Below are 20,973 nucleotides of genomic sequence, written 5' to 3'. Positions count from 1 at the left end.
TATATTATATTATATTATATTATATTATATTATATTATATTATATTATATTATATTATATTATATTATATTATAATTATATTATTAAGAAGATTTTAATACTTTGTCAATATGCATAGATAAGACACATCATGTATATATACGTATATACGTACTACGTATGCATATTTTAAATTTCCCATATGTAAGTACGTAAACATCATTTGTCATTATCGCTAGTAAACATTCCATTTAGTTTAAAATAAAACTATATTTCATGTAATTGTTTAAAGACAGTGAAAATGTAATTATAGTGTATCGTAACATAGACAAAGTCAATTATGTTATAAACACGTATTCGAGATATCATGTACTTCTGCAACATTCCTTTCATTGTAGGTTATGAGTCATAGCCTATTTTTTTACGGAATTTACTGTCTACTTCTTGTAAAAAAGTCATTCTGTCATTGCTAGCTAAAAATGTTGAATACAATAAAAATATCAATGAAAACAGAAAATACAGAAAAAAGGTGACACTGAAAAAATTAAGAATAAAAGTAAAGTATACATATTGATGTTATAGTTCATATAATATTCATAATTGTCGTAACACAATAAGGATCAAAGTGTAGTTAAGAAAAACATTGTGAAACTTTTATTATTAATACTAAATTTTTGTGGGAGTGATTAATTTCATAAACAAAAGTAACTTTGAAAGAACACAATACTATCTTTAATTGTGACCAAAGTATTAATATATGACTAAAGATATTATCTATATAATTTTAAATGATATAAATAAAAAGTATTTTGTTGATTTGTAAAAAGAGAAAAATTGAAGATAAAAGATACAAAATACTTAAAGTAATAATTTTATATAATAAACTTCAAGATATTTTTAATACCTATAATAAGTTAATTATAGTAAAAGCGAAGAAAATATATTTAACAAGTATGACCAGCCCATTAAAAGATCAACCATGGGGTTTGCAAGTTATTGAAAATACATTGAAATTTTGTGCTCATAGTCGTGTCAATCGAGTGACATGGCATCAAGGCATTATTTTAGCACTCACATATTTAGCATATACCTGTTACCATATGACACGAAAGCCCATGTCCGTTGTAAAAAATGTGTTGAGTTTCAACTGTAGCACTTTATCACCACCCCCAAACTTTTTAATCAACACTAGTAATCAAGATACGTGGTGCGATTGGGCTCCATTTGGTAAGTATAATATTAGCATAACTTCCCAATTTAAAGTGATTTAGATATGTATAATTTATGTCTCTTATTTTAAATAGATACTGCAGATGCTCCAGCATTACTGGGCATTTTGGACTCTGCATTCCTGTTTGCATATGCAGCAGCCATGTTCCTCAGGTGACATATTGAAGTGAGCTTATTTATGAGATCGGAGATTATAAAGATTATTTTGATAGTAATTTTACATTTTTATGTGCAGTGGTTTTATAGCAGAAAGAGCAAATCTACGATATTTTCTTGCATTTGGGATGCTTGCATCTGGTATATCTTGTTATCTCTTTGGTATTGCTAAGCCATACAATATTCATAGTTTATGGTATTTTGTTCTGGTTCAAGTAAGTGTATGCAAATGATTCATTACTTGTATAAATTTATTTTAGATGATCATAAATTATTATCATGTTTAGGCCATTGGTGGTGTCTTTCAAACATCTGGTTGGCCAGGTGTAGTTACAGTTGTAGGAAATTGGTTTGGAAAAGCAAAAAGAGGATTGATCTTTGGAATATGGAATTCTCATACATCATTAGGCAATATTTTGGGCAGTTTAATAGCTGCCAAATTTGTAGAATCTGATTGGGGTCTAAGTTTCATGGTACCTGGAATAATAATGGGCTTTACAGGATTTATAATATTTTTATTTCTAGTACCAAATCCTACAGACATAGGATGTGCACCACCTGCCCCACTTAGATATAGAAAATTGGAGGCTGCCCATAGTTCAGATGAAGGAAGTAGTGCAGATGAATGTGAAAATGTACACAATGTAAGTTAAATATATTCTTTAGTGAAGTTTCTATTTACTTTTTAGCATGTTATGCACTACTAATAGCATTTTGTAATTATTATTGTCTGTGCTAGCACTGGAATGCAAACATCAAACTTTTTCGAATATTTCATGTATTAATATCATATGTTATAAAATAATTAGCAGATAATATTAGCATTTCACTTTCTTTTATTTCAGTAATGGAATATGTAGATGTTTGATAATAATTGCTTTTTATTCAAATAGTTATTAATTATTTAATCTCATAACATTAAGTGAAACTGTAATTAGTTATTCATTAGATTTTTGTGTTTATACCTGTTTTATATTTACATATATTTTTTTTTACACATATTGTATGCTCACTAAAAATGACTCATTTACTGTACTTAGCGTCTCACTTATCGTTGTGCCTACCGCGAACAAGTTGATATTAATGTAAGTGCATGCTTCATTTTTTTATGTAATTAATGTTATACTTCATATAACTACATTAACACAAATAGCGTTTCAGTGTTTGTAGTATTTTAATATTTAGACTATTTCTTTGGCATTTTTTTTATAATATATTTAAATTTTGCATGTATATACTCTATCAATATTTTTCTTATATTCCTTTGAATATTTATAAAAAGCTTATTTTGTAAGGACATCGAAAATGGACGATCAGAAACTAGTCCAATATTACCAAGACATAGACATATACAAGAGAATCATAGAGGAAATGCAATTGGATTCATACAAGCTATGAGGATACCTGGAGTCGTAGAATATTCTCTCTCTTTATTTTTTGCAAAACTTGTAAGCTATACATTCCTCTATTGGTTACCATTGTATATTGCAGCTTCAAGTTAGTATTCTTTAAATTATAATTAAAAATTGTATATATTATGCTAAAATATTATTTAACTATTTTTGTTCATTTTTAGCTACTTACAGCACAACATTAAGTGCAGATCTTTCTACTTTGTTTGATGTTGGTGGCATAATGGGTGCAATAGCAGCTGGTGTTCTGTCTGATTATTCTGGAAAAAGTGCTCTAACATGTGCAGTCATGCTTGGATTTGCAGTTCCAATGGTATATAACTTTTTTAAATTAAAAATTTATAAATAACTTATATAAGTAACATAAAATGTTAATAATCTGTAGCAACTTAAGATTTAAATATCATTATTAGATTAATAATTATTTATTTCTATAGAGTATAATTTTGTGTAATTCACTATATAGTTATTCCTATATGACTACATTGGGAGTACTGGTTGGGCAATCAACATAGTATTGTTACTAATAGCTGGTTTATTAGTAAATGGACCATATGCATTGATAACAACTGCAGTATCTGCTGAACTAGGAACCCATCCTAGTTTGGGAAACAATTCTAAAGCTTTAGCTACAGTTACTGCAATTATCGATGGTACAGGCAGTATTGGAGCTGCTGTAGGTCCACTGTTAGCAGGAGTGGTAGCTCGTTGGGCTGGTTGGCATAATGTGTTTTATATGCTCATGGTTGCTGACATGTTGGCATTATTGGTAATTTTACTCAAGGTCAAATACCTAATAAATAAACAATATTCCAATTTTTTAATGTAACATATACTGTTTTAGCTTTTATCAAGGTTAGTTTACAGAGATATACAACTATATAGACGACGGCAGAGGGCCATTTAATTTTATTCTCATACATTAAGTAAAAGATAATGGACATATACGTAAATAAACAAATTCTTCAAATATGTATTTGAATTTTAACTTTTTTACAAATGACATAAAATGTATAAAGTATTGCACTTTATGTTCAATCATGTCAAATTATATATATTTAAAATGGATGTATTATTAAGTTCTAGAAATAGTTAACACCAGTGCACCTGAATAAACAGTATATTTTTACAACTAAGACTATTGTTATCTAATAAAATGCCAAGAAGAAAGAAACAATTTTATTTCACAAATTAAAAATGTACATTATAATAAGTCACTCATAAACAATTAAATAAAAATAAATATATCTTAACATCAAGGAATGCCAGTTGGAATTATGTAACTAATAGAATCTGCAAATTCACCCCATGCTGCTCTTTGTGTCTGAAATGTAACGATCCATGCTAAAAGAGCAGCTGACCATATAGTTGCTCCAATTGCAGAAAATATTACATCTGAAAATTAATATGAACAAAATATATGTTATATATTAGACAGTGGTGTTATAAAAAATATGATCTACATCTCTTAATTTGTTTTTGTTCCTCGTAATGCGGTTCAACAAAAGCTTCTTTTGCAAACCAAATAGCATTCACAGCCCAAAGAAACGGTAGAAAAACAAATCCAGCTACAAAATAAAACAAAACATTTACATATATCTATATAAATGAAACAATGCAATTAAAAATATGTAACTTACCTCTAAAATACCATTTACAAAGATACAATTTTTTGTCATTCGGTATTTTTGACAAATCCATCGTATCAACAATCTGAAAATTATAACCTATATCTTTGTTACATCAGATACACAAATGTTATTAAAATAACGCAACGTTATTTTAATTTATCTGCATATATCTCAAAAAATTGTTCAAAGTGTTAATAAGAGCGAGAAGATTTGCGAAAAAATGCAATAAAAACGCATTCGTTACATGTCAAACTAAAATTTAATATTTTCTTTCAAGTGGAAATGTTACTACATTTTCTCGATAGATGGAGCAGTTACATAGTTAAAAAAAAAGAAAGATGGAAAGACGTATCTTAATTGTTCTCATAAGAAATGTACTGAACAAAAATATACCGTGCAAAATGTTTCACAAATACATACACTATCGTTAAACGTTATTACGCGATTGCTATATACAACTAATTATACGTGAAATTCATATTTTATGCGAAGAATTAAAGTGAAAACTTGAAATAGAGAGATTCGCTTTAGACGACTTTACAAAGTTTTGAATGAGCACCATTTTCTTAATCGCAATGGTGGGAACAGGTCACGTGATCGGTTAACTTGGTGTTCCGCTTGTCGCGCGAGTAACCGTGGCCAGCCATTTTGATTAGTAACATGGCGTCAGCGGAGATTAATATGGCGTCCTCGGACATAATAACTGAAGTGGAGATTCAACCAGATATCCAAGAGGTTGAAATAGAAACGATACCGGTGGAGATACCGTGTGAAACTGTGGAAACTACGATCGAGGGTGAAGATGGCCAGCCGATGATAGCCCTTCAAACACTTCCAGAGCCAGGACGCGAAGAAATCATACTACAGACGCAAGAGGAAATCGTCGGCAGTGATCCACTAAGCGTATATGATCAGATTCCGGTCCCAGAGAACGATATTTATGTTGAATCAAGCCCTGGCCCATCGAAGAAAGGTCCTAAGAAGACCAAGAAAAGCGGTTCGTCGAAATTCAGATCGTCCGATCATACGATTTTTGGGGAAATGGGTTCGGAGACGAAGGCTAGAAAGTGGGAGCAGAAGCAAGTGCAAATCAAGACGCTTGAAGGTGAATTCTCAGTGACGATGTGGGCATCGGGTACCGACGACGGTAGGTTTCCTATTATTTATTTTTCCTAACCTTTTCGATAATCCGGATGAAACACTGACCGAATAGATAAATTCGCTAGAGAAAAACTTTCGTAACGAGTGTATCTCCACGCACATTGTATCATACGCACTTCCGGTGGTCTCGAATCAATACCGTGCTTTTCACACGGGTTTACCAAAGAAATTAGTCGGGTCCTTTGAGTCTTTATTATCGGTGAATTCGTTGACAGTTTACGTTGTTTGTTTTGATCGAGGGAACGCCATTATGCTACCAGGGGGCAGCCATATTTTGAAAATGGCTTCTTTTACGTGGATCTGTTCTGTTGAATGATAATGGCGGAGCTGTACTTACAGCAGAATTGACAAAGCTCTACTCTCTTACGTTATCTTTGTTTTTTTATATGCACATTATTACCTAATTTTTTACCATTTTTTCATCATTGTATTAGTCTAATTAAATTCTTATTTAAATAAACGTAATTTATTGTTTTTATGCATAAAATTACTTAGAAAAGATAGATTGATCCTTCCAAGTATGAAACATTCGGTCTTCTTACGTCATTTCATATTATATACCTATATTTCTTCTTAAATGTTTGCAATTATTGAATCAATTTAAAAGATTCAAATATATTTTTATTTCCCTTCATTAAGATTATATGTTGTCAAATAAAAATAAATAAAAAGATATGAAAAGAATTGTAAAGTAGATCAACAAATATGTAAATTATGTTTTTATCATACCTGAGTATTATATAAATTGATAATCAAATTTATTCATATTTAATATATCTTAAAATAACCATATATATTATAAGAAAGAAATCAAGAATTTTTTTTCAAGAAATCAAAAATTTATTTAATGTTTAATGTATTATGGGTTATATTAATATTAAATATACCCTTTATTATACCTACGCAAGGAAGAAGAATCTGAAATGTAGGTCTCTGTTATATTTTATATATTATTTAAACGATTTTTAATTAATGTTTGATATAGATATTTTATTACTAAATATGAATATAGGTAATTTTGTATATGAAAATTCATGAATTTTAATTTTCCAAAATGTACGATTTGCATAAAACTTAAATTACTTGTTAACATACATTTGAATGTATATGACTTTATATATTTAAAATATGCGTATATGAGTTTTTAAACAGAGAAAAAGGAGAGAGGGCTTATTTTATATAAAAAATATAAATAAAGATATTGATAACATATTATGTAATCTTGCCTTTAAATATTTATCATTTTCAGTTGAAATGGTTTGTGTAAAAAATTTGTCTATTTTTAAAGTTTATTCTGCTATTATACACAAATAAAAATACGTGTTTTAAATAATTAAAAATAAATACAGTAGCTTTTGTTTGGGACTGCTTGTTGTTGTTAAAGGGAGTGTCCTATTAGCTCCTCACCTGGTGGATGTTCCAGATGAAGGCTCTAATCCAGAGCCTGATCCAGACTACACAGAATACATGACTGGTAAATCCAATGCCAAATTCAATCACTCTGGAAGCTCCATTTCCGATGGAATGCCAGGTCTTGACCTTTCGGATCCAAAGCAATTGGCAGAATTTGCTAGGCCTGGTCATAAATTGAAAGTACGCAAACCACCTGTTCTAGATGGTGTAGAGCGCACTATAGCCTGTCCACATAAAGGATGCACAAAAATGTTCAGAGATAATAGTGCAATGCGTAAACATTTACATACCCATGGACCAAGAGTGCATGTATGCGCAGAATGTGGGAAAGCTTTTGTTGAAAGTTCCAAATTGAAAAGGCACCAGTTGGTTCATACAGGAGAAAAACCTTTCCAATGTACATTTGAAGGATGTGGTAAAAGGTTTAGCCTGGATTTCAATCTTCGCACTCATGTTAGAATTCATACAGGAGACAGACCTTATGTTTGCCCATTTGACGGATGCAGCAAAAAATTTGCACAATCAACGAATTTAAAGTCACATATATTAACACATGCAAAGGCTAAGTAAGTAACCTTAATCTTTTTTTATTCTGATATGTTTTTCTTTCTTTCTTTCTTTTTTATTTTCTTTTTTCTTTTTTTAAGTAAAGAATCAATACTTAGTAACATGGAATATTTGATATTTGTAGGTCACGTAATGCTATCGGCAGAGGAGTACAACAAATTCAACTTCAACAACCTCAATTTGTACAAGTTGAAGTTGCAGATGTGGATAATCAACAATTCATTGTTTATGCTGATTAGCCCCCCTAACAATGATCTCATATCCTATAAACCTATAAATGGAATATCGTAATCATTAATTAGTAACGTAAACAGTGTAAATATTTTCATGATATAAGTGATGAGGGCAGGACATTACTAAAGCTGTTAGTTATCTTAAGAGAAGAAATTAATTAATCAATTTATACCTCTGTGCTTAGACGCAAAGTAAATAGATATCACAAGCACTATACTACTACAAAAAATAAAATAAAATTACACTAAAGAAGTAGTGTATCTTTTGAGACATATAAAGTAGAATATTGCGCACTGCTCAATCTCATGTCTCGAGTCACACTAAATGATACCTAGTGCGCTCTCATAATACAACTGTATATATTTATACTTAAAGTAAAATATTGTATACAGTATATTTTGGAGAAATTCTGATGAGAATAAACTACAAAATACGTCTTTTCCGTCGGACTTAATTGTACCACTTTAATATACTTTTTACATTACATTGTAATTGTTAATAGTTATTGGAGAAAGGAAACATAAATGCGTCTACTGTGTATTATACCTTGATGTTCACAAAATATGATACATTTATTCATGTAAAATTATTTAGATGTTTTTAAGTATTGTCTAAAATTAACTGGACTCTGAAAGCATTGTAAGATCAAATGGATGAGTGTTTAATATTGACGGCATTTAAAAATACCGATTAATTTGAAAGATGATTCACATAATATATTTTATCCGTGATATTCACGAGTACATTATGATGTGCATGTACATCAATGCAATGACGTTACGAAGTTGTTAAAGAGTTCTCGTATCATTTCAAAGTAGGAAGCAATAGTTTATAGGTAGAACTATAATATTGATTGTATTAAATGGCGATTGCGTGCATCCCATTATATCGTTATTCATTAATATTCGCATATCACGATTTTGTACATGTAGCTACGACGTTGAAACATAATTCAATCTATATATTATTTCTAGAAGTATTTATACGAAAAATTTGGATAATTTATTTAATCACATAAAGTATATTCTTTCATTAAATTTTTTTGCAAATATTCACTTTATTTTTTATAACTGTAAACACAAATTTATTACAGTGGAAAAAATTATTACCAAAAGTATTTCTTAAAAATTCGTTTTCCAAAATATTTTAAACAAATGATTTGTTATAGCAATCCTGACTAGTCTTGGCTTTTATTTGGTTTGTATATTCTTCTAGTGAGTTTTTGTACTTTTATTCTTGTAATAAAATATTAAAAAGATTGCTAGACATGAGTACAACAGCAATTTGGCCTATTATAAATGAATGTTTATAGAAAGATATTTAAGAAATATTTATAGAATCTTTTGTGTCTACTGGGAAAGCTTTGTTTAAAATTTAATCTTATAATATTTTATCAATAAGAATTCTTTATTCATTTTTATATTATGAACATTTAATATAATTCTTTGCATACTGTAATAATTATTGCTTCCTGCTGGAAGTAATGCTAAATATAGTTTGAGGTATATAAAAGTAATTTGTGTTTGAGTATTACTGATGTGCTAATGTTTATGCTATGTACTAACATTTTAAGTTAAGCAAAGTATTTTAAAAATAAGGTTACGTCATTTTTTATTTTTTATTTTTATTATGTCACATGCAAAATTTGTTTCATACTGTGATAATTTTATACAGTTATGGTGTTTATATATAAAGATTCAATGATCATTGGAAATTAATATATATATATTCATTTTACAATCAAGAAAAGTATATCTATTTTACAAATTCAAATTATAAAAAATTATTGAACGTCAATATATAATTTTTATTACGGGATAGTTTCCACTATCATTTTAGAATTATGTATTAGGTAATTATATATCATTTAATCTTTTGACCATACCTTTAAGGTACTTATGTATATATCAATCTTTGTTTTAAGAGATGTATATCTCCATATCTACTTTCTTGAATTTATTGTTTAAAAGAATTCAATGTGTTTAAAAATGAAATACATATTTGACAGATGTTTATGAATGAAAATTTAGAAATATCTTAACAAACACATTATTTTTGACAAAACGGTCGTAAGAGAGATAAGTAAATTTGAATCATTTTATTATCAAGGATTATTACAATTGAAAAATAACATAATTAATACCTTCCAGACCGTCCATCTCTACCTTTATCATCTCTACCTTTTCGGCGATCTTTGGATCTGGATCTTCTGTCACGAGATCGTGATCTTCGCTTACGATCACGGCCACGGGATCGCGATCGTGATCTTGATCGCCCTTTACCACCCTTTTTTCTGCTATATAAGTAACGTCGTAATTCTCGTGAAATAGGTTTCAAATGCATGAAATTACAAAATCCTGAACGTGTGCATTCTCTGCAAAAACGTCGAACTTCTTTTTTAGTAACAAGTATTTTATATACTTAGAAATGAAAAAAATGTCAAAAAAATTAAATTTGTATAATTCCATAGATTTACTTTCTACTATTTAATAATAATAACATACCCCATTTCATATTGACGACAGCAGGCTTCTCTAAAATCAGTGACTGGAGAAAGTTCTGCATAAACTGGTCTTCCACCAAACCATCTATTATTCAAATCATTTACAGCCCTTTCTGCATCTTCTTCTCTTCGGAATTTAATGTAAACATTCCCAACTAAGTGATCCCCAAGATTATCACACACATTCATTTCTTCTATTTCACCATATTTATCTTCACATTCAACAAAGACATCTTCAAAAAAATTGTCATAATGTTCTTGCATTTCTTCATCAGAGACGTTTGCCACCACTACAAAATAATGTTTATTAATTATGATTGTAGAAATGACTATCTTCAATATTGAATAATGACATAAATTTAATCTATAATATACTTACGATGAGATCCATCTGCACTTTTTGCTGAATTTTGAGGGTTTACGTAAAGGTTTTGCAACAGACATGTCTAAAACAGTTAATTACTTGAATATTTTGCTATATATTTTTTGTTAATTATTTGAATTACAGTTATTTACTACTGAGAAACTTAAATTAAAAACAAAATTTTCTATATAAAAAGATACATAAAGCAATAAAACACTACTTAGTAATGTTAAGAAGAGTTTGAAAGAAATTAAAGGTTAATTAAGATATTTTTACCTGACTAAAAGTTGGCTTGTTATGAATTCGAGAACATCTATCCCCATGTCGACAGGCACCGATTTTGAAATAAAATGAACAATTTACTCTAAAAATAAGGGACAATAATATCGTTGATTTTAGTTTGGAGAATGCTATTCAGCATAAACTTAAAGATCCAACTTACTTGTCTTTCTCTGTACCGAAAATTGATGCCAGATATTCTGCCATTCTTCGTCGTTAGTATTTCTAAACGGTAAGACTCAATGTTTTATGAAGCATGCAAGAACTTGGCTTGTCACAACATATACAACGTTTGCGTGTAGCTCTGATCCAAAATGGCGGTATCATAAAAGAATTGTTTAATAGGTTTGTCAGTAATTGTACACGATTTCAAATTTTATCTCTAGAGGACGCGCAGACTTTGCATACTGAAGTATGAGCATAGTCTAGATACAGAATAGATTGATACAGAATTGATATGCAATACTTTTTCGTGTCCCACGTTTTGTGACATTATCGATTAAGCATAGTGGCAAAGAGAAAATCTCTCTGGTAGTTGTTTGAATTAAAACTAAATTCTCGTGTGACTAGTAATGGGAATCATACGCAACAGTTATCCTTCTTCCAGAAAATTACGTACTACGAATAATTATATAGTATACGATCGTGCTATGAACAATTTATCCCTATGCTATGATCATAGTCACAAATAAAAATGATGCAATTTTGTGGGGTTTTAACTAGATTGAGTTTAAGTTTAGTTCTATTTTACATTTACATTTACATTATTTATAGTTGTTTGCGACACTTTTTTGTGATATTTTGCTTGTTTAAATAGTTCTTTTTAACATATTAAAGTTTAAAAAATATCAGAGATACTGACCAAATTTCTCATTATTACCAGACTTTACATGCCAGTGTCGCCATAAGTTAACCGATATATTAAAGGAAAGTAGCGCGAAGTTTATCAAATCAAATGTATAAGAGACTAAAATAATAGTGCAATACAACAATGCATTATTATGTATACAATATATAGTACGACATAAATGATAATACAATACCAACTACTTAAAATTAAAAAAAAGTTAATTACAGGACATAAAAGTAGCATTCGTAAAATAAGTATGTAATATAAATATTTAACACGTTGACTGCCACGACACTCGTATTCGGGTGTCGCTTATTTGATTACTTGCGAAGAATCATCTTAGGTATTTGAAAAGATATTCCATAATAATAAAATTGTTGAATTGTTATAAAAGTAATACGAAAATGGTTCATTAAAAAGTTATTTAGAATGTAAAACTTTAAAGCATTCTATACATAGCTGAGGTTGGTCGGGACAATTTGGACAATAAGTTTTGTTTTCTTCAAATTCTTTTGTGCCTTTGTTCGGTCCATTCTTTTATTTGCACGTCTTTTATTTGCATAACATAGTTTGCATGCGCGCCTAATGCTTCTTCCGGAATCATTTTTCCGAACGGCGATATTATGCTGACTCCGCTGAAGACAAGGATTTTTTGTATTTTCAGACAACCCTAATAATTTTGCAACTAATAATTGTCTAAATATTCTAATATTTATATTCTTCCTTGTTGCAATTTTGTAAACCATCGAAGCGTTTACAACAGAAATTCCTAGAAGGAGTTGAATGCCAAGTTTTCTGTAGCATTTGATTCCTTTTCTAATTGTGGTGGCATAAGAAACCATTTGGTAGGAATAATCTATACTACACTTTCCTTCATTACATTCAACAACAGCTAGTGGTTTTAATGTTGCGAACAAACGAAACGAGAGATCATTCATGAGACCACTACTTGAGCGACTTGCATTACTAAAATATCTTGGTACTGCTGCACGCGTGGCCTGACGGATATTTCTTTGAAAACATGCGTGGCAGTCAACGTGTTAATATAAAAAAAATGGAAGTAATGATCAATGAAATTCGTAAAAAGGAAAAGGGACTTCAAAATATTTGCCAACATTTTCATCGTTTGCAATCGAAGTTATAAATTAATGTGAATTATTTTACATATCTCAAAAACAGCTAAAACTCACATTCTTACCGTAAACTTTGTTCACCATACTGCAGACCGCGATCACCATAAAAGCAAAGATGCTTACGTATGTTTACTTAGAAAAACTGAATATCTTAATATTTAATAATTTATAAAAAATATTTTTCTGGGAAAATAAATACATTTTTTAAATCTAAAGGTCTTTTTATTTATATAGTGCGGAAATTTAACGTTTTCCTCCGACACGGGGAGCTGCTTTTTGTGTTATCTTTGCAGCTTTATGTTTTGGTTGTACTTTTGCCTTAGCAGGTACAACTGCTTTCTTTGTTGCTTTTGCAGCTTTCTTTTGTTCTTTTGCAGCTCTGAAATAAAAAATATGATATATACATATTTTAAGAAATACAAGTAGCAAAATATGTACCTAGTATAAGAATTGTATGAACCCGCAAAAGCCAGACAGTGTGAAGTATATTACAATTCTGGGTGAAGCAATTCATTTATTCTAAGACAATCTGAAATCTAACATGATATGAGATATCACGTTAAAGGAACAGATGTCTATAACATCAAATTTTGTGATATAAATTGGAACAGATATATGTTTGGTTAAATCTGAACACTTACTTAATTGCTTGTTCTCTCTGTGCTTTACGAATTTCTGGTTTCATATTACGTTTCGCTAAAATATCTGTAAGAGATGCACCTACAATCGCACGTTGAAATTTTTGAGTACGCCTTGTTCTTTTTTTCGCTTGTTCTTCTTCTTGTCCCTTTTTGTGCTTCCGTCTATAATATTAAGTTATATATTTCATAATTGCTTCTCACCTTCCATAATGTATAAAATATTAAATATTAAAAATAAATATACCTGTATAATACAGTCCATGTAACTTTTCTTGGATTACGTCTCATTAAATGTGCAGATTCACATTTTGAATTTAAAAATGTGAACGTCTGAAAAAATATAGAGGTTATGGTTGTCAAAGATATAATCAAAACAAGGAGCTAACATTACTTAATTATAAAGAGAGTATAATAAAAATATAATAATATGAAAACCAGCATATAAAAATCAGCTATATAAAATTTATTTTACGTACTTTTCCATCCACTTTTACCATGGTTTTACCATGGCCGGGATATATTTTATATCCACTATATGCGCAAAGACCGATCCTGAAAAGATTGACACCATATTTATTATAAATATCTTCATTTTACAATTCCTCGAATATGTTACGCCAATTTTTAATGATTGCGTTTAATTTGTCAGATATATCTCTTAAAAAAATTTACTTACTTCATGTTGAGTTATGATGAAAAGATGGATTTAGCAAAATGGCTGACTACTTGTGGATACAATATGGTAGAATACGCATTAAGTGCTGCCAATATTGAAACACCAACTTCTAAATGCAATAATTTAAGTAACGATCATATAAATAGGTTTTGACAATCGTTAGGGAAAACTGTTCAACCATTGAGTCATTGATGTCTAATCGTGAAAAATCAACTTGGAAGATTAATACAGTTTACGTTCTTACGAGACAGACAGAGACGAATAGAGTGTCTTTGTCTCTTTCTGAGATATTCATAACATGTTACACGTGTGCAAAATAAAAACTTATTTGTCTTTTATGTTGATTTTTTACAACTAGTTACTTTCCAACTTTCGGACGATTTTCACTAGGGTTCGTGATATGAATATGATTGTTTGTATAATTGTGATTCAATCAAATTAATTAGAAATTGAAAATATTAAAAGATACAAAAATATTGATGAGTGGAATAATAAATATTTAACACAAATTACATTTAATGTACAAATTTTTAACAGAAATCCACAACAAATTTGTATAATATACGGGATTTTATAAAGGTAAACTGTTAAAAGTACTGAGTGTACTGTCTACGTTCTACCAATTTAATGTATAAAATAAAAGTGAAAATAATTTTTACATAGCCACAAGTAATATTTTCTCCAATACTGTATAATAGTATTCCCTATATTGGCTGAATTTCACTTTATAGAACATAAAATCATTGACTTTTGATAATTTAACTAAAAATATTTATAATTTAAAGTTATCTTAATTGCAAAATAAAATCACGTGCTAAGCAGCTTTATTTTAAGGTTATTGTCCTACTACTGTCAGTCACTCATATCTTTAAAATGAAAGATACAAATATTGTGGGATTTGCCAACCCAGAAGAAATAAACGATAGTGATGAAGATAACGAAATTAATAACATTAAGAAGAAAGTATGTAAAAAATCAGGAGGATTTCAATCCATGGCTCTTAGTTTTCCTCTATTGAAGGGGATATTAAGGCGCGGGTACAAAATACCAACACCTATTCAAAGGAAGGTAAGCTGCATGATGTTGGTTAAAATAAATAAATTGTCTTTATGAATTTAATTATTGATAACTTAGTGTTTTTCTTATGTGTGTATTATTTTATGTCATAATATTATTATATGTATTATATAGACAATTATATTTTTATAGACAATTCCTTTAGCTTTAGAAGGACGCGATATAGTGGCAATGGCCAGAACAGGGAGTGGAAAAACTGCTTGTTTTTTAATTCCACTGTTTGAAAAACTTAAAACAAGGCAAGCAAAAGCTGGAGCTAGAGCTTTAATTTTATCACCTACTAGAGAATTGGCATTACAGACATTAAAGTTCATAAAGGAATTAGGTAAATTTACAGACTTAAAAGCAGCTGTAATTTTGGGAGGTGACAGTATGGAGAATCAGTTTAGTGCAATTCATGGAAATCCTGATATATTAGTAGCAACGCCAGGAAGATTTCTACATATCTGTATAGAAATGGACTTGCAGTTAAATAATATAGAATATGTAGTTTTCGATGAAGCTGATAGGTAAAAATATATATTTCTATATTATATAATTTCATTTCATTATAAATATAATAAATCCTAATTTATAAATTATGTTACAGGTTATTTGAAATGGGTTTTGGAGAACAAATTACTGAAATCACAAATAGATTACCAGAATCAAGACAAACATTATTATTTTCTGCAACATTACCTAAGCTTTTAGTAGATTTTGCAAAAGCTGGATTAACTGATCCTGTCTTATTACGTTTAGATGTAGAAAGTAAAATACCAGAACAATTAACACTCTCATTTATAGTATGTCGCCCAGAAGAAAAGTTGGCAGTACTATTATGCTTGTTAAAAAATATTATTAAGAGTGATTCTCAAACAGTAATATTTGCTGCAACTCAACATCATGTTGAATATATTCATCAGGTATGTGCATGAAACTAATAATTTAGGATTAACATATTATATATAATTGGCTAGGGTTTATATATATAATGATTGTATTTTATTAATAGATATTAGAAAAAGCTGGAATTTCTAACACGTATATCTATTCTAATTTGGATCCATCAGCACGAAAAATAAATGCAGCTAAATTTCACACTAGTAAGGTCCGAGTTCTAATAGTAACAGATGTTGCCGCTCGAGGTTTAGATATTCCACAATTGGATAATGTAATCAATTTTAATTTTCCTGCAAAGTCGAAGCTCTTTGTACATCGAGTAGGTAAGGAAACAAGTTAGGTTTTAAATTGTATAAAAATTTATATGTCAATAATTATCGTAATAGGTCGTTGTGCACGAGCGGGTCGTGCTGGCACTGCATACAATATTATAAGTCCGGACGAATATGCTTATTTGCTAGATTTACACCTTTTTCTTGGGCGTCCGTTAAGTATTGTACCATCTTTTGGATCTATAGAAAATACAGATGGTATTGTGGGTAAAATGCCACAAGCAATGATAGAAGAAGAACTTGCAGAATTAATAAATTGGCACAGTTGTTCCACAGATCTAGTATGTAGTTTTGATAGATTTGTTCAAAGAATTATTAAAGATATCATATTTACATTCTGTTAAATTTATATATAGACAAGTATGGAAAAAGTTTGCGATAATGCATATAAGCAGTATATTCGATCGCGACCTGCACCTTCATCAGAAAGTATTAAAAGAGTAAAGGAATTACACATTAGCGAGGCAGGTGTTATACCAGAATATTCTGATGTTTCTTTAAGTACTACGAACTTATTATCAAAAATAGTCAATTATAGACCTCAAGGAGTATGTATATTCATACAATTTATATCAATTATATGTTATAGTTATATGATACTTAATTATTAAGTATTTGTTATAGACGATATTCGAAATTGGAGCCAAGGCATCATCTACTGATTATCAAGTTATGAAAAAAAAACGGACGTTACATAAAGAAAATATTATAAATTTCCACAGAAAAGCAGATAAGGTAGAAGCTAAAAAAATTACAGAAGGTAAATTCGCAGTTTAATAAACTAACGCGAATTTCATTTGTATAGTTTTTATTTAATAATTGATAATATATTGTAGATTTACCGAAAAAAGTGTATCTTCCACCGAGTACAACCGATGAAATTAATGAAGCATTTAATACGGTTGTACTTCCAAAGAAAAGGAATCTCGATGATTTATATAAACCTAAAAAGAAAAAACGATCGGTAATACGAGACGAAAATTTTTTTATTCCATATAATGCTCCAGATAAACATACAGAGGAAGGGTGAGTCTAGTAAAATAATTGTTTTTAGTGCACGCTATATTTAGTCATATTTTTACAGTTTAGCAGTTAATTCATTTAATACGGAAGCAGATAAAGTACAAATGGATTTAACTGCTGATAATGAAGAATCTCAACGATTTCAAGCACAGATTAAAAAATGGGATCGCAAAAAGAAGAAAATGATTACTGTTAATAGTGTATGTATTTTACATCATTAAACATTCATATGAAACAAAATATTTCAAGGAAATATATGCTTTATTAAAGGAACGAAAAGTTAATAAAATACGAACAGAGTCTGGAGTTTGGATACCTGCCAGTTACAAATCAAATCGTTATACGAGTTGGAAAGAAAAAAGCAAAGTCGATGCTACAAATGACGATGACAGCGAAGAAGAACCTTCACAAATGCAGAAGTGTATGTGAAAATAATATTTGAATTAATTATTGTTTAAGCTTAAGTAGATACGTCATGTATATATTTATTTTCTGTGTGTTTCAGTGCAAACAACGGCTAATACACATTGGGCGCGGCACAATCAAAAGTTAAAGGAAAAGATTAAAAGGAATATCGAATTGAAACGTCCAGAACAAATTCTAAAGGCCCGTAAATTGCTTGAACAAAGACGTAAAAGAAACGGCCGAAAAAATCGAAAAGGTCAGAAGAATAGTAGAAGGAAACATTAGCAGATGATTTTTATATCGATATACAAATATTAAATATCTATTGAATATATTTTATAATATAAATGATTATTTATAATGATGAATTATTTTTGTCGTCTATGTCGTTTATTTTCCTGTCCCATACATTTCAACTTTTAACAATTACATATTTATCAATGTACAAAATTTTGTTTTTTAATAATTCTATATATATTTTTTCAATAACTTCAGAAAATGAAGTAAATGAAACTATGCAAAATCAAAAATAATAGACCGCAGAACGATTATGAAGTATTATACAATTTGTGAAGATTTCCATTGCATCATCGCAATTCCCTTGCATAATTGTTGGTTCTACGTCAGAAGCTTATTACGTGTAGCTGATCGGTGGTTTCTACGAAATAATGGAAGCCTCAGAAAGTTGCACGAACTAAGAAAGGCACTTATCTTTATGGTAAAAGTCATCTTAGTGATGAGCCAAAAAAGACGAAATCAACAAATATCTTCAAATATAAGTACTTTGTATTTTTGTATTTTATTTTAAATAATTTATTAAATCTCCTATAACAAACATTCAGTGCAATTATTATTAGAAAGGAAGATGTTATTGCACCATTATTAAAACTGTTATGGTATTTAAGTTTTTAATTCTGTTGATTCACATAATTATTTTATCTTCCACTAAATAGTTATTTACGGAATTCCAATAAAGAAAAATTAGTAATTAATCGTTTAATATTTTACAAATAGGAAAAAAATATTATTTCTAATTACAATTATTTCTGCATACATAATATTTAGTGCATATTACATATATGTTACATTCGTATCGCATTTCTTGTATTAAATATGCAATTTATGTAGAAAAAAATGTTTTTTTATCTTTAGATAGAATATATTACTTTTTCGTCTCAAATTTATGCATTATTAGACATTAGTGATTTGCGATACTAGATAATGAAGTAAAAGGAGAGAAAGGAAACCACCATACACACCATAGCTCCCTTAGTGAGTCATAGATGACAACTGGTTTTTTGTTGGAATATAAAATGCTGATACTGGAACAGTATGAATCATTTAATGCTGATCATCGTTTATTTATATATATGTATCATCATATTCAGATATACTATGTATATCACTATTATATGTTGTACTGCTTTCTATATATATATCGAGCTTTCACCCGATTAAAATTAGTGTAATCAAAAGATCAAAGAAAGAAAATAATAATCAGACATGTCTAAACCAATTCGATTTATGAAATATTAAAACGGAATATATTTTCTGGCTGAATCGATTTTTTATTTAAATACGTGAACAAACGAGTTTAGTTTTTATCGCCTTAAAACATTTATTCGATTGTATAATTGTTATCAGTAGCATATAATATCGTGAGGAATATTTCTTCGATAAGTACTCGTTAATCATTGATAAGACTTCAGAAAATACAAGTATATACTTGCATTGTTAGCGTAGAACTTACCTGAAAACAAGAATATTCTGACAATGATTCACTGCAATATTGATCGATGCAAATTATGCAGATAGTTTAGATGTTCAAAACTTGGGGCAAGGTCACGCCTGTTATTCGCACGATCACTTTAAGAATTTACATTCCTCCAAAAGTATCGACTCTCTTTGATCCCCTCCCAAATGAATTCGTATAGGGACATTAGTTGAATATGACAGTCGTGGCAAAGGCTATTACTAGTCTTGATAATAAATTCAGCCTGTTATGTTCCGCGTCAAAATATTCCTGGTCATTGCTATTTTAATGACCGGACGAAAATTGAATTGGAAATCGAATTCTAGATCCTAGATCGTGGTCATCGTGTGATCCTAGATCGAGGTCGAGGTCAAGAATAGAAATATCTTACACCTTTCTTTTATGACGCCATAGATCGTACAAGTGCGGTAGTCAAGAAATCTGATCGAAACGTAACGAATCTGTGCAGGAACAATGAATTCGTCAGTTACTGCTCAATTAAGAATCCGTGCCAAGGTGGTTGTAGCCGTTGCTTGACCACAGTCCCGATGACACCGATCGTTGAAATAAGTCTATTCGTAACCAGACAGTCACGTCTACGATCTACCGTTCACCATCCGTACTGTCTCCTACCTACGTCATATGCTTAAAAATATAAGCTGCCATTGTACTCGAGAACCTGTGGTATACGTAGACGAATGATGCTGGCTTTTCTGTGAAAGTAGCGTCACATCTGGCGTTACGCATATCGTCACAAAAAAGGTTCCGTATGCACTTTGCATTCATTGCTTGATGACGAACACGTTCAAAGGTCTTTGGACACTGATATGCACTTGACTTGCAAGAGTTACGCTGGATTTTAATTAGTAACTTTCACGATAAATAATTTCGGGAATCATTGCTCGTCAAGGTGCAAGGAAGTTTGCCGATAAACAACGTTCCGAACATTCACAGAGCATCTTAATATCGATAAGCAGTGAAAGTTATTCACTTATAGAAAGCATATGCAGCGGATAATTAAACGTGGATATTCCATGGCGGTAATGTACGTGTTCTCTTTGGTGTGCAATGCGCATTAGAGATCGGCCGCCGCTGTAAAATTATAACACTTGGAAACTAGTTGTTATATTCTTACCTTGCAGTAGTTTTCATTTACGATACGATACACTCATTGTGTAATATTTCTTGATTTCGACAGTTTGAAGGCTGTACGAGTAAAACAAAAGTGAACGTTCGTGGTTCTGATTAAGCATCCAGCTCTTTTATGTGGAT

General features: G+C 29.9%; 6 protein-coding genes, 1 long non-coding RNA gene and 1 other non-coding gene across 14 annotated transcripts; 3 read left to right on the top strand and 5 right to left on the bottom strand.

Annotated features, from left to right (window-relative positions):
• The first annotated feature begins 172 nt into the window (after nucleotides 1-172).
• MFS16 (major facilitator superfamily transporter 16) lies at nucleotides 173-3,749 on the top strand. Of its 4 annotated transcripts, none has more exons than XM_033334538.2 (9): nucleotides 173-1,206; nucleotides 1,284-1,362; nucleotides 1,445-1,580; nucleotides 1,653-2,009; nucleotides 2,406-2,450; nucleotides 2,661-2,862; nucleotides 2,942-3,090; nucleotides 3,244-3,546; nucleotides 3,622-3,749. In XM_033334538.2, exons 1-9 carry the CDS (start codon nucleotides 933-935, stop codon nucleotides 3,682-3,684), a joined length of 1,608 nt encoding a protein of 535 aa, XP_033190429.1. In that variant the 5' UTR covers nucleotides 173-932; the 3' UTR covers nucleotides 3,685-3,749. The 4 variants fall into 4 exon arrangements, with proteins under 4 accessions (XP_033190429.1, XP_033190430.1, XP_033190431.1 ...); XM_033334540.2 differs by having other exon boundaries at nucleotides 1,065-1,206; nucleotides 1,284-1,375; XM_033334539.2 differs by lacking the exon at nucleotides 2,406-2,450 and having other exon boundaries at nucleotides 175-1,206.
• Nucleotides 3,750-3,941: 192 nt separating this feature from the next.
• Nucleotides 3,942-4,707, bottom strand: pen-2 (presenilin enhancer, gamma-secretase subunit). Its single transcript, XM_033334544.2, has 3 exons — nucleotides 4,418-4,707; nucleotides 4,241-4,345; nucleotides 3,942-4,172 (listed from the first exon to the last, which is right to left on the bottom strand). Exons 1-3 carry the CDS (start codon nucleotides 4,476-4,478, stop codon nucleotides 4,033-4,035), a joined length of 306 nt encoding a protein of 101 aa, XP_033190435.1. The 5' UTR covers nucleotides 4,479-4,707; the 3' UTR covers nucleotides 3,942-4,032.
• A 277-nt stretch (nucleotides 4,708-4,984) lies between these two features.
• On the top strand, nucleotides 4,985-8,232 carry LOC117156967 (uncharacterized). 2 transcript variants are annotated; one of them, XM_033334541.2, is made up of 3 exons: nucleotides 4,985-5,555; nucleotides 6,954-7,548; nucleotides 7,674-8,232. In XM_033334541.2, exons 1-3 carry the CDS (start codon nucleotides 5,069-5,071, stop codon nucleotides 7,786-7,788), a joined length of 1,197 nt encoding a protein of 398 aa, XP_033190432.1. In that variant the 5' UTR covers nucleotides 4,985-5,068; the 3' UTR covers nucleotides 7,789-8,232. The 2 variants fall into 2 exon arrangements, with proteins under 2 accessions (XP_033190432.1, XP_033190433.1); XM_033334542.2 differs by having other exon boundaries at nucleotides 4,998-5,555; nucleotides 6,993-7,548.
• Nucleotides 8,233-9,866: 1,634 nt separating this feature from the next.
• On the bottom strand, nucleotides 9,867-11,534 carry U2af38 (U2 small nuclear riboprotein auxiliary factor 38). The gene is made up of 5 exons (XM_033334543.2): nucleotides 11,093-11,534; nucleotides 10,927-11,014; nucleotides 10,666-10,732; nucleotides 10,288-10,576; nucleotides 9,867-10,157 (listed from the first exon to the last, which is right to left on the bottom strand). The coding sequence occupies exons 1-5, from the start codon at nucleotides 11,134-11,136 to the stop codon at nucleotides 9,920-9,922; spliced, it is 726 nt and encodes a 241-aa protein (XP_033190434.1). The 5' UTR covers nucleotides 11,137-11,534; the 3' UTR covers nucleotides 9,867-9,919.
• A 1,578-nt stretch (nucleotides 11,535-13,112) lies between these two features.
• On the bottom strand, nucleotides 13,113-14,386 carry RpL24 (ribosomal protein L24). Of its 2 annotated transcripts, none has more exons than XM_033334756.2 (5): nucleotides 14,230-14,385; nucleotides 14,030-14,105; nucleotides 13,798-13,883; nucleotides 13,554-13,715; nucleotides 13,113-13,291 (listed from the first exon to the last, which is right to left on the bottom strand). In XM_033334756.2, the coding sequence occupies exons 1-5, from the start codon at nucleotides 14,232-14,234 to the stop codon at nucleotides 13,156-13,158; spliced, it is 465 nt and encodes a 154-aa protein (XP_033190647.1). In that variant the 5' UTR covers nucleotides 14,235-14,385; the 3' UTR covers nucleotides 13,113-13,155. The 2 variants fall into 2 exon arrangements, with proteins under 2 accessions (XP_033190647.1, XP_076478585.1); XM_076622470.1 differs by having other exon boundaries at nucleotides 13,270-13,448; nucleotides 14,230-14,386.
• Nucleotides 13,361-13,489, bottom strand: LOC117157135 (small nucleolar RNA SNORA79). The gene has a single exon (XR_004464230.1). It is a non-coding gene; the product is annotated as a small nucleolar RNA SNORA79 (small nucleolar RNA).
• A 284-nt stretch (nucleotides 14,387-14,670) lies between the features above and the next one.
• LOC117157065 (ATP-dependent RNA helicase DDX54) lies at nucleotides 14,671-18,316 on the top strand. 2 transcript variants are annotated; one of them, XM_033334754.2, is made up of 12 exons: nucleotides 14,671-14,808; nucleotides 15,064-15,297; nucleotides 15,439-15,815; nucleotides 15,896-16,211; nucleotides 16,301-16,511; nucleotides 16,575-16,801; nucleotides 16,877-17,068; nucleotides 17,145-17,280; nucleotides 17,357-17,546; nucleotides 17,605-17,743; nucleotides 17,814-17,964; nucleotides 18,049-18,316. In XM_033334754.2, exons 2-12 carry the CDS (start codon nucleotides 15,103-15,105, stop codon nucleotides 18,231-18,233), a joined length of 2,319 nt encoding a protein of 772 aa, XP_033190645.1. In that variant the 5' UTR covers nucleotides 14,671-14,808; nucleotides 15,064-15,102; the 3' UTR covers nucleotides 18,234-18,316. The 2 variants fall into 2 exon arrangements, with proteins under 2 accessions (XP_033190645.1, XP_076478583.1); XM_076622468.1 differs by lacking the exon at nucleotides 14,671-14,808 and having other exon boundaries at nucleotides 15,163-15,297; nucleotides 15,452-15,815.
• Nucleotides 18,317-18,356: 40 nt separating this feature from the next.
• LOC143303272 (uncharacterized) lies at nucleotides 18,357-19,965 on the bottom strand. The gene is made up of 3 exons (XR_013059402.1): nucleotides 19,699-19,965; nucleotides 19,208-19,270; nucleotides 18,357-18,606 (listed from the first exon to the last, which is right to left on the bottom strand). It is a non-coding gene; the product is annotated as an uncharacterized LOC143303272 (long non-coding RNA).
• Between the last annotated feature and the right edge of the window lie 1,008 nt (nucleotides 19,966-20,973).

Source organism: Bombus vancouverensis, chromosome 10 (assembly GCF_051014615.1).
Source record: "Bombus vancouverensis nearcticus chromosome 10, iyBomVanc1_principal, whole genome shotgun sequence".
Lineage (NCBI taxonomy): Eukaryota > Metazoa > Arthropoda > Insecta > Hymenoptera > Apidae > Bombus > Bombus vancouverensis.
Note: the sequence above shows the minus strand (reverse complement) of the source record. Positions and strands in the feature narration are given on the sequence as shown.

Bases quoted from the DNA above. Each gene is read 5' to 3' on its own strand.
- MFS16 (XM_033334538.2), top strand. From the start codon at position 933: ATGACCAGCCCATTAAAAGATCAACCATGGGGTTTGCAAGTTATTGAA. The intron at 1,207-1,283 runs GTAAGTATAATA...TATTTTAAATAG, and splicing joins GTGCGATTGGGCTCCATTTG to ATACTGCAGATGCTCCAGCA. The intron at 1,363-1,444 runs GTGACATATTGA...TTTTATGTGCAG, and splicing joins GCAGCAGCCATGTTCCTCAG to TGGTTTTATAGCAGAAAGAG.
- pen-2 (XM_033334544.2), bottom strand. From the start codon at position 4,478: ATGGATTTGTCAAAAATACCGAATGACAAAAAATTGTATCTTTGTAAA. The intron at 4,346-4,417 runs GTAAGTTACATA...TTTATTTTGTAG, and splicing joins TTGTAAATGGTATTTTAGAG to CTGGATTTGTTTTTCTACCG. The intron at 4,173-4,240 runs GTAGATCATATT...ATTAATTTTCAG, and splicing joins ACAAAAACAAATTAAGAGAT to ATGTAATATTTTCTGCAATT.
- LOC117156967 (XM_033334541.2), top strand. From the start codon at position 5,069: ATGGCGTCAGCGGAGATTAATATGGCGTCCTCGGACATAATAACTGAA. The intron at 5,556-6,953 runs GTAGGTTTCCTA...TTGTTGTTAAAG, and splicing joins GGCATCGGGTACCGACGACG to GGAGTGTCCTATTAGCTCCT. The intron at 7,549-7,673 runs GTAAGTAACCTT...TGATATTTGTAG, and splicing joins TTAACACATGCAAAGGCTAA to GTCACGTAATGCTATCGGCA.
- U2af38 (XM_033334543.2), bottom strand. From the start codon at position 11,136: ATGGCAGAATATCTGGCATCAATTTTCGGTACAGAGAAAGACAA. The intron at 11,015-11,092 runs GTAAGTTGGATC...CCTTATTTTTAG, and splicing joins TTCGGTACAGAGAAAGACAA to AGTAAATTGTTCATTTTATT. The intron at 10,158-10,287 runs GTATGTTATTAT...ACGTTTTTGCAG, and splicing joins TGTCGTCAATATGAAATGGG to AGAATGCACACGTTCAGGAT.
- RpL24 (XM_033334756.2), bottom strand. The intron at 13,716-13,797 runs GTATATTTATTT...TTAATATTATAG, and splicing joins ACATGGACTGTATTATACAG to ACGGAAGCACAAAAAGGGAC. The intron at 13,292-13,553 runs GTAAGTGTTCAG...TTTTTATTTCAG, and splicing joins CAGAGAGAACAAGCAATTAA to AGCTGCAAAAGAACAAAAGA.
- LOC117157065 (XM_033334754.2), top strand. From the start codon at position 15,103: ATGAAAGATACAAATATTGTGGGATTTGCCAACCCAGAAGAAATAAAC. The intron at 15,298-15,438 runs GTAAGCTGCATG...ATATTTTTATAG, and splicing joins CAACACCTATTCAAAGGAAG to ACAATTCCTTTAGCTTTAGA. The intron at 15,816-15,895 runs GTAAAAATATAT...ATTATGTTACAG, and splicing joins GTTTTCGATGAAGCTGATAG to GTTATTTGAAATGGGTTTTG.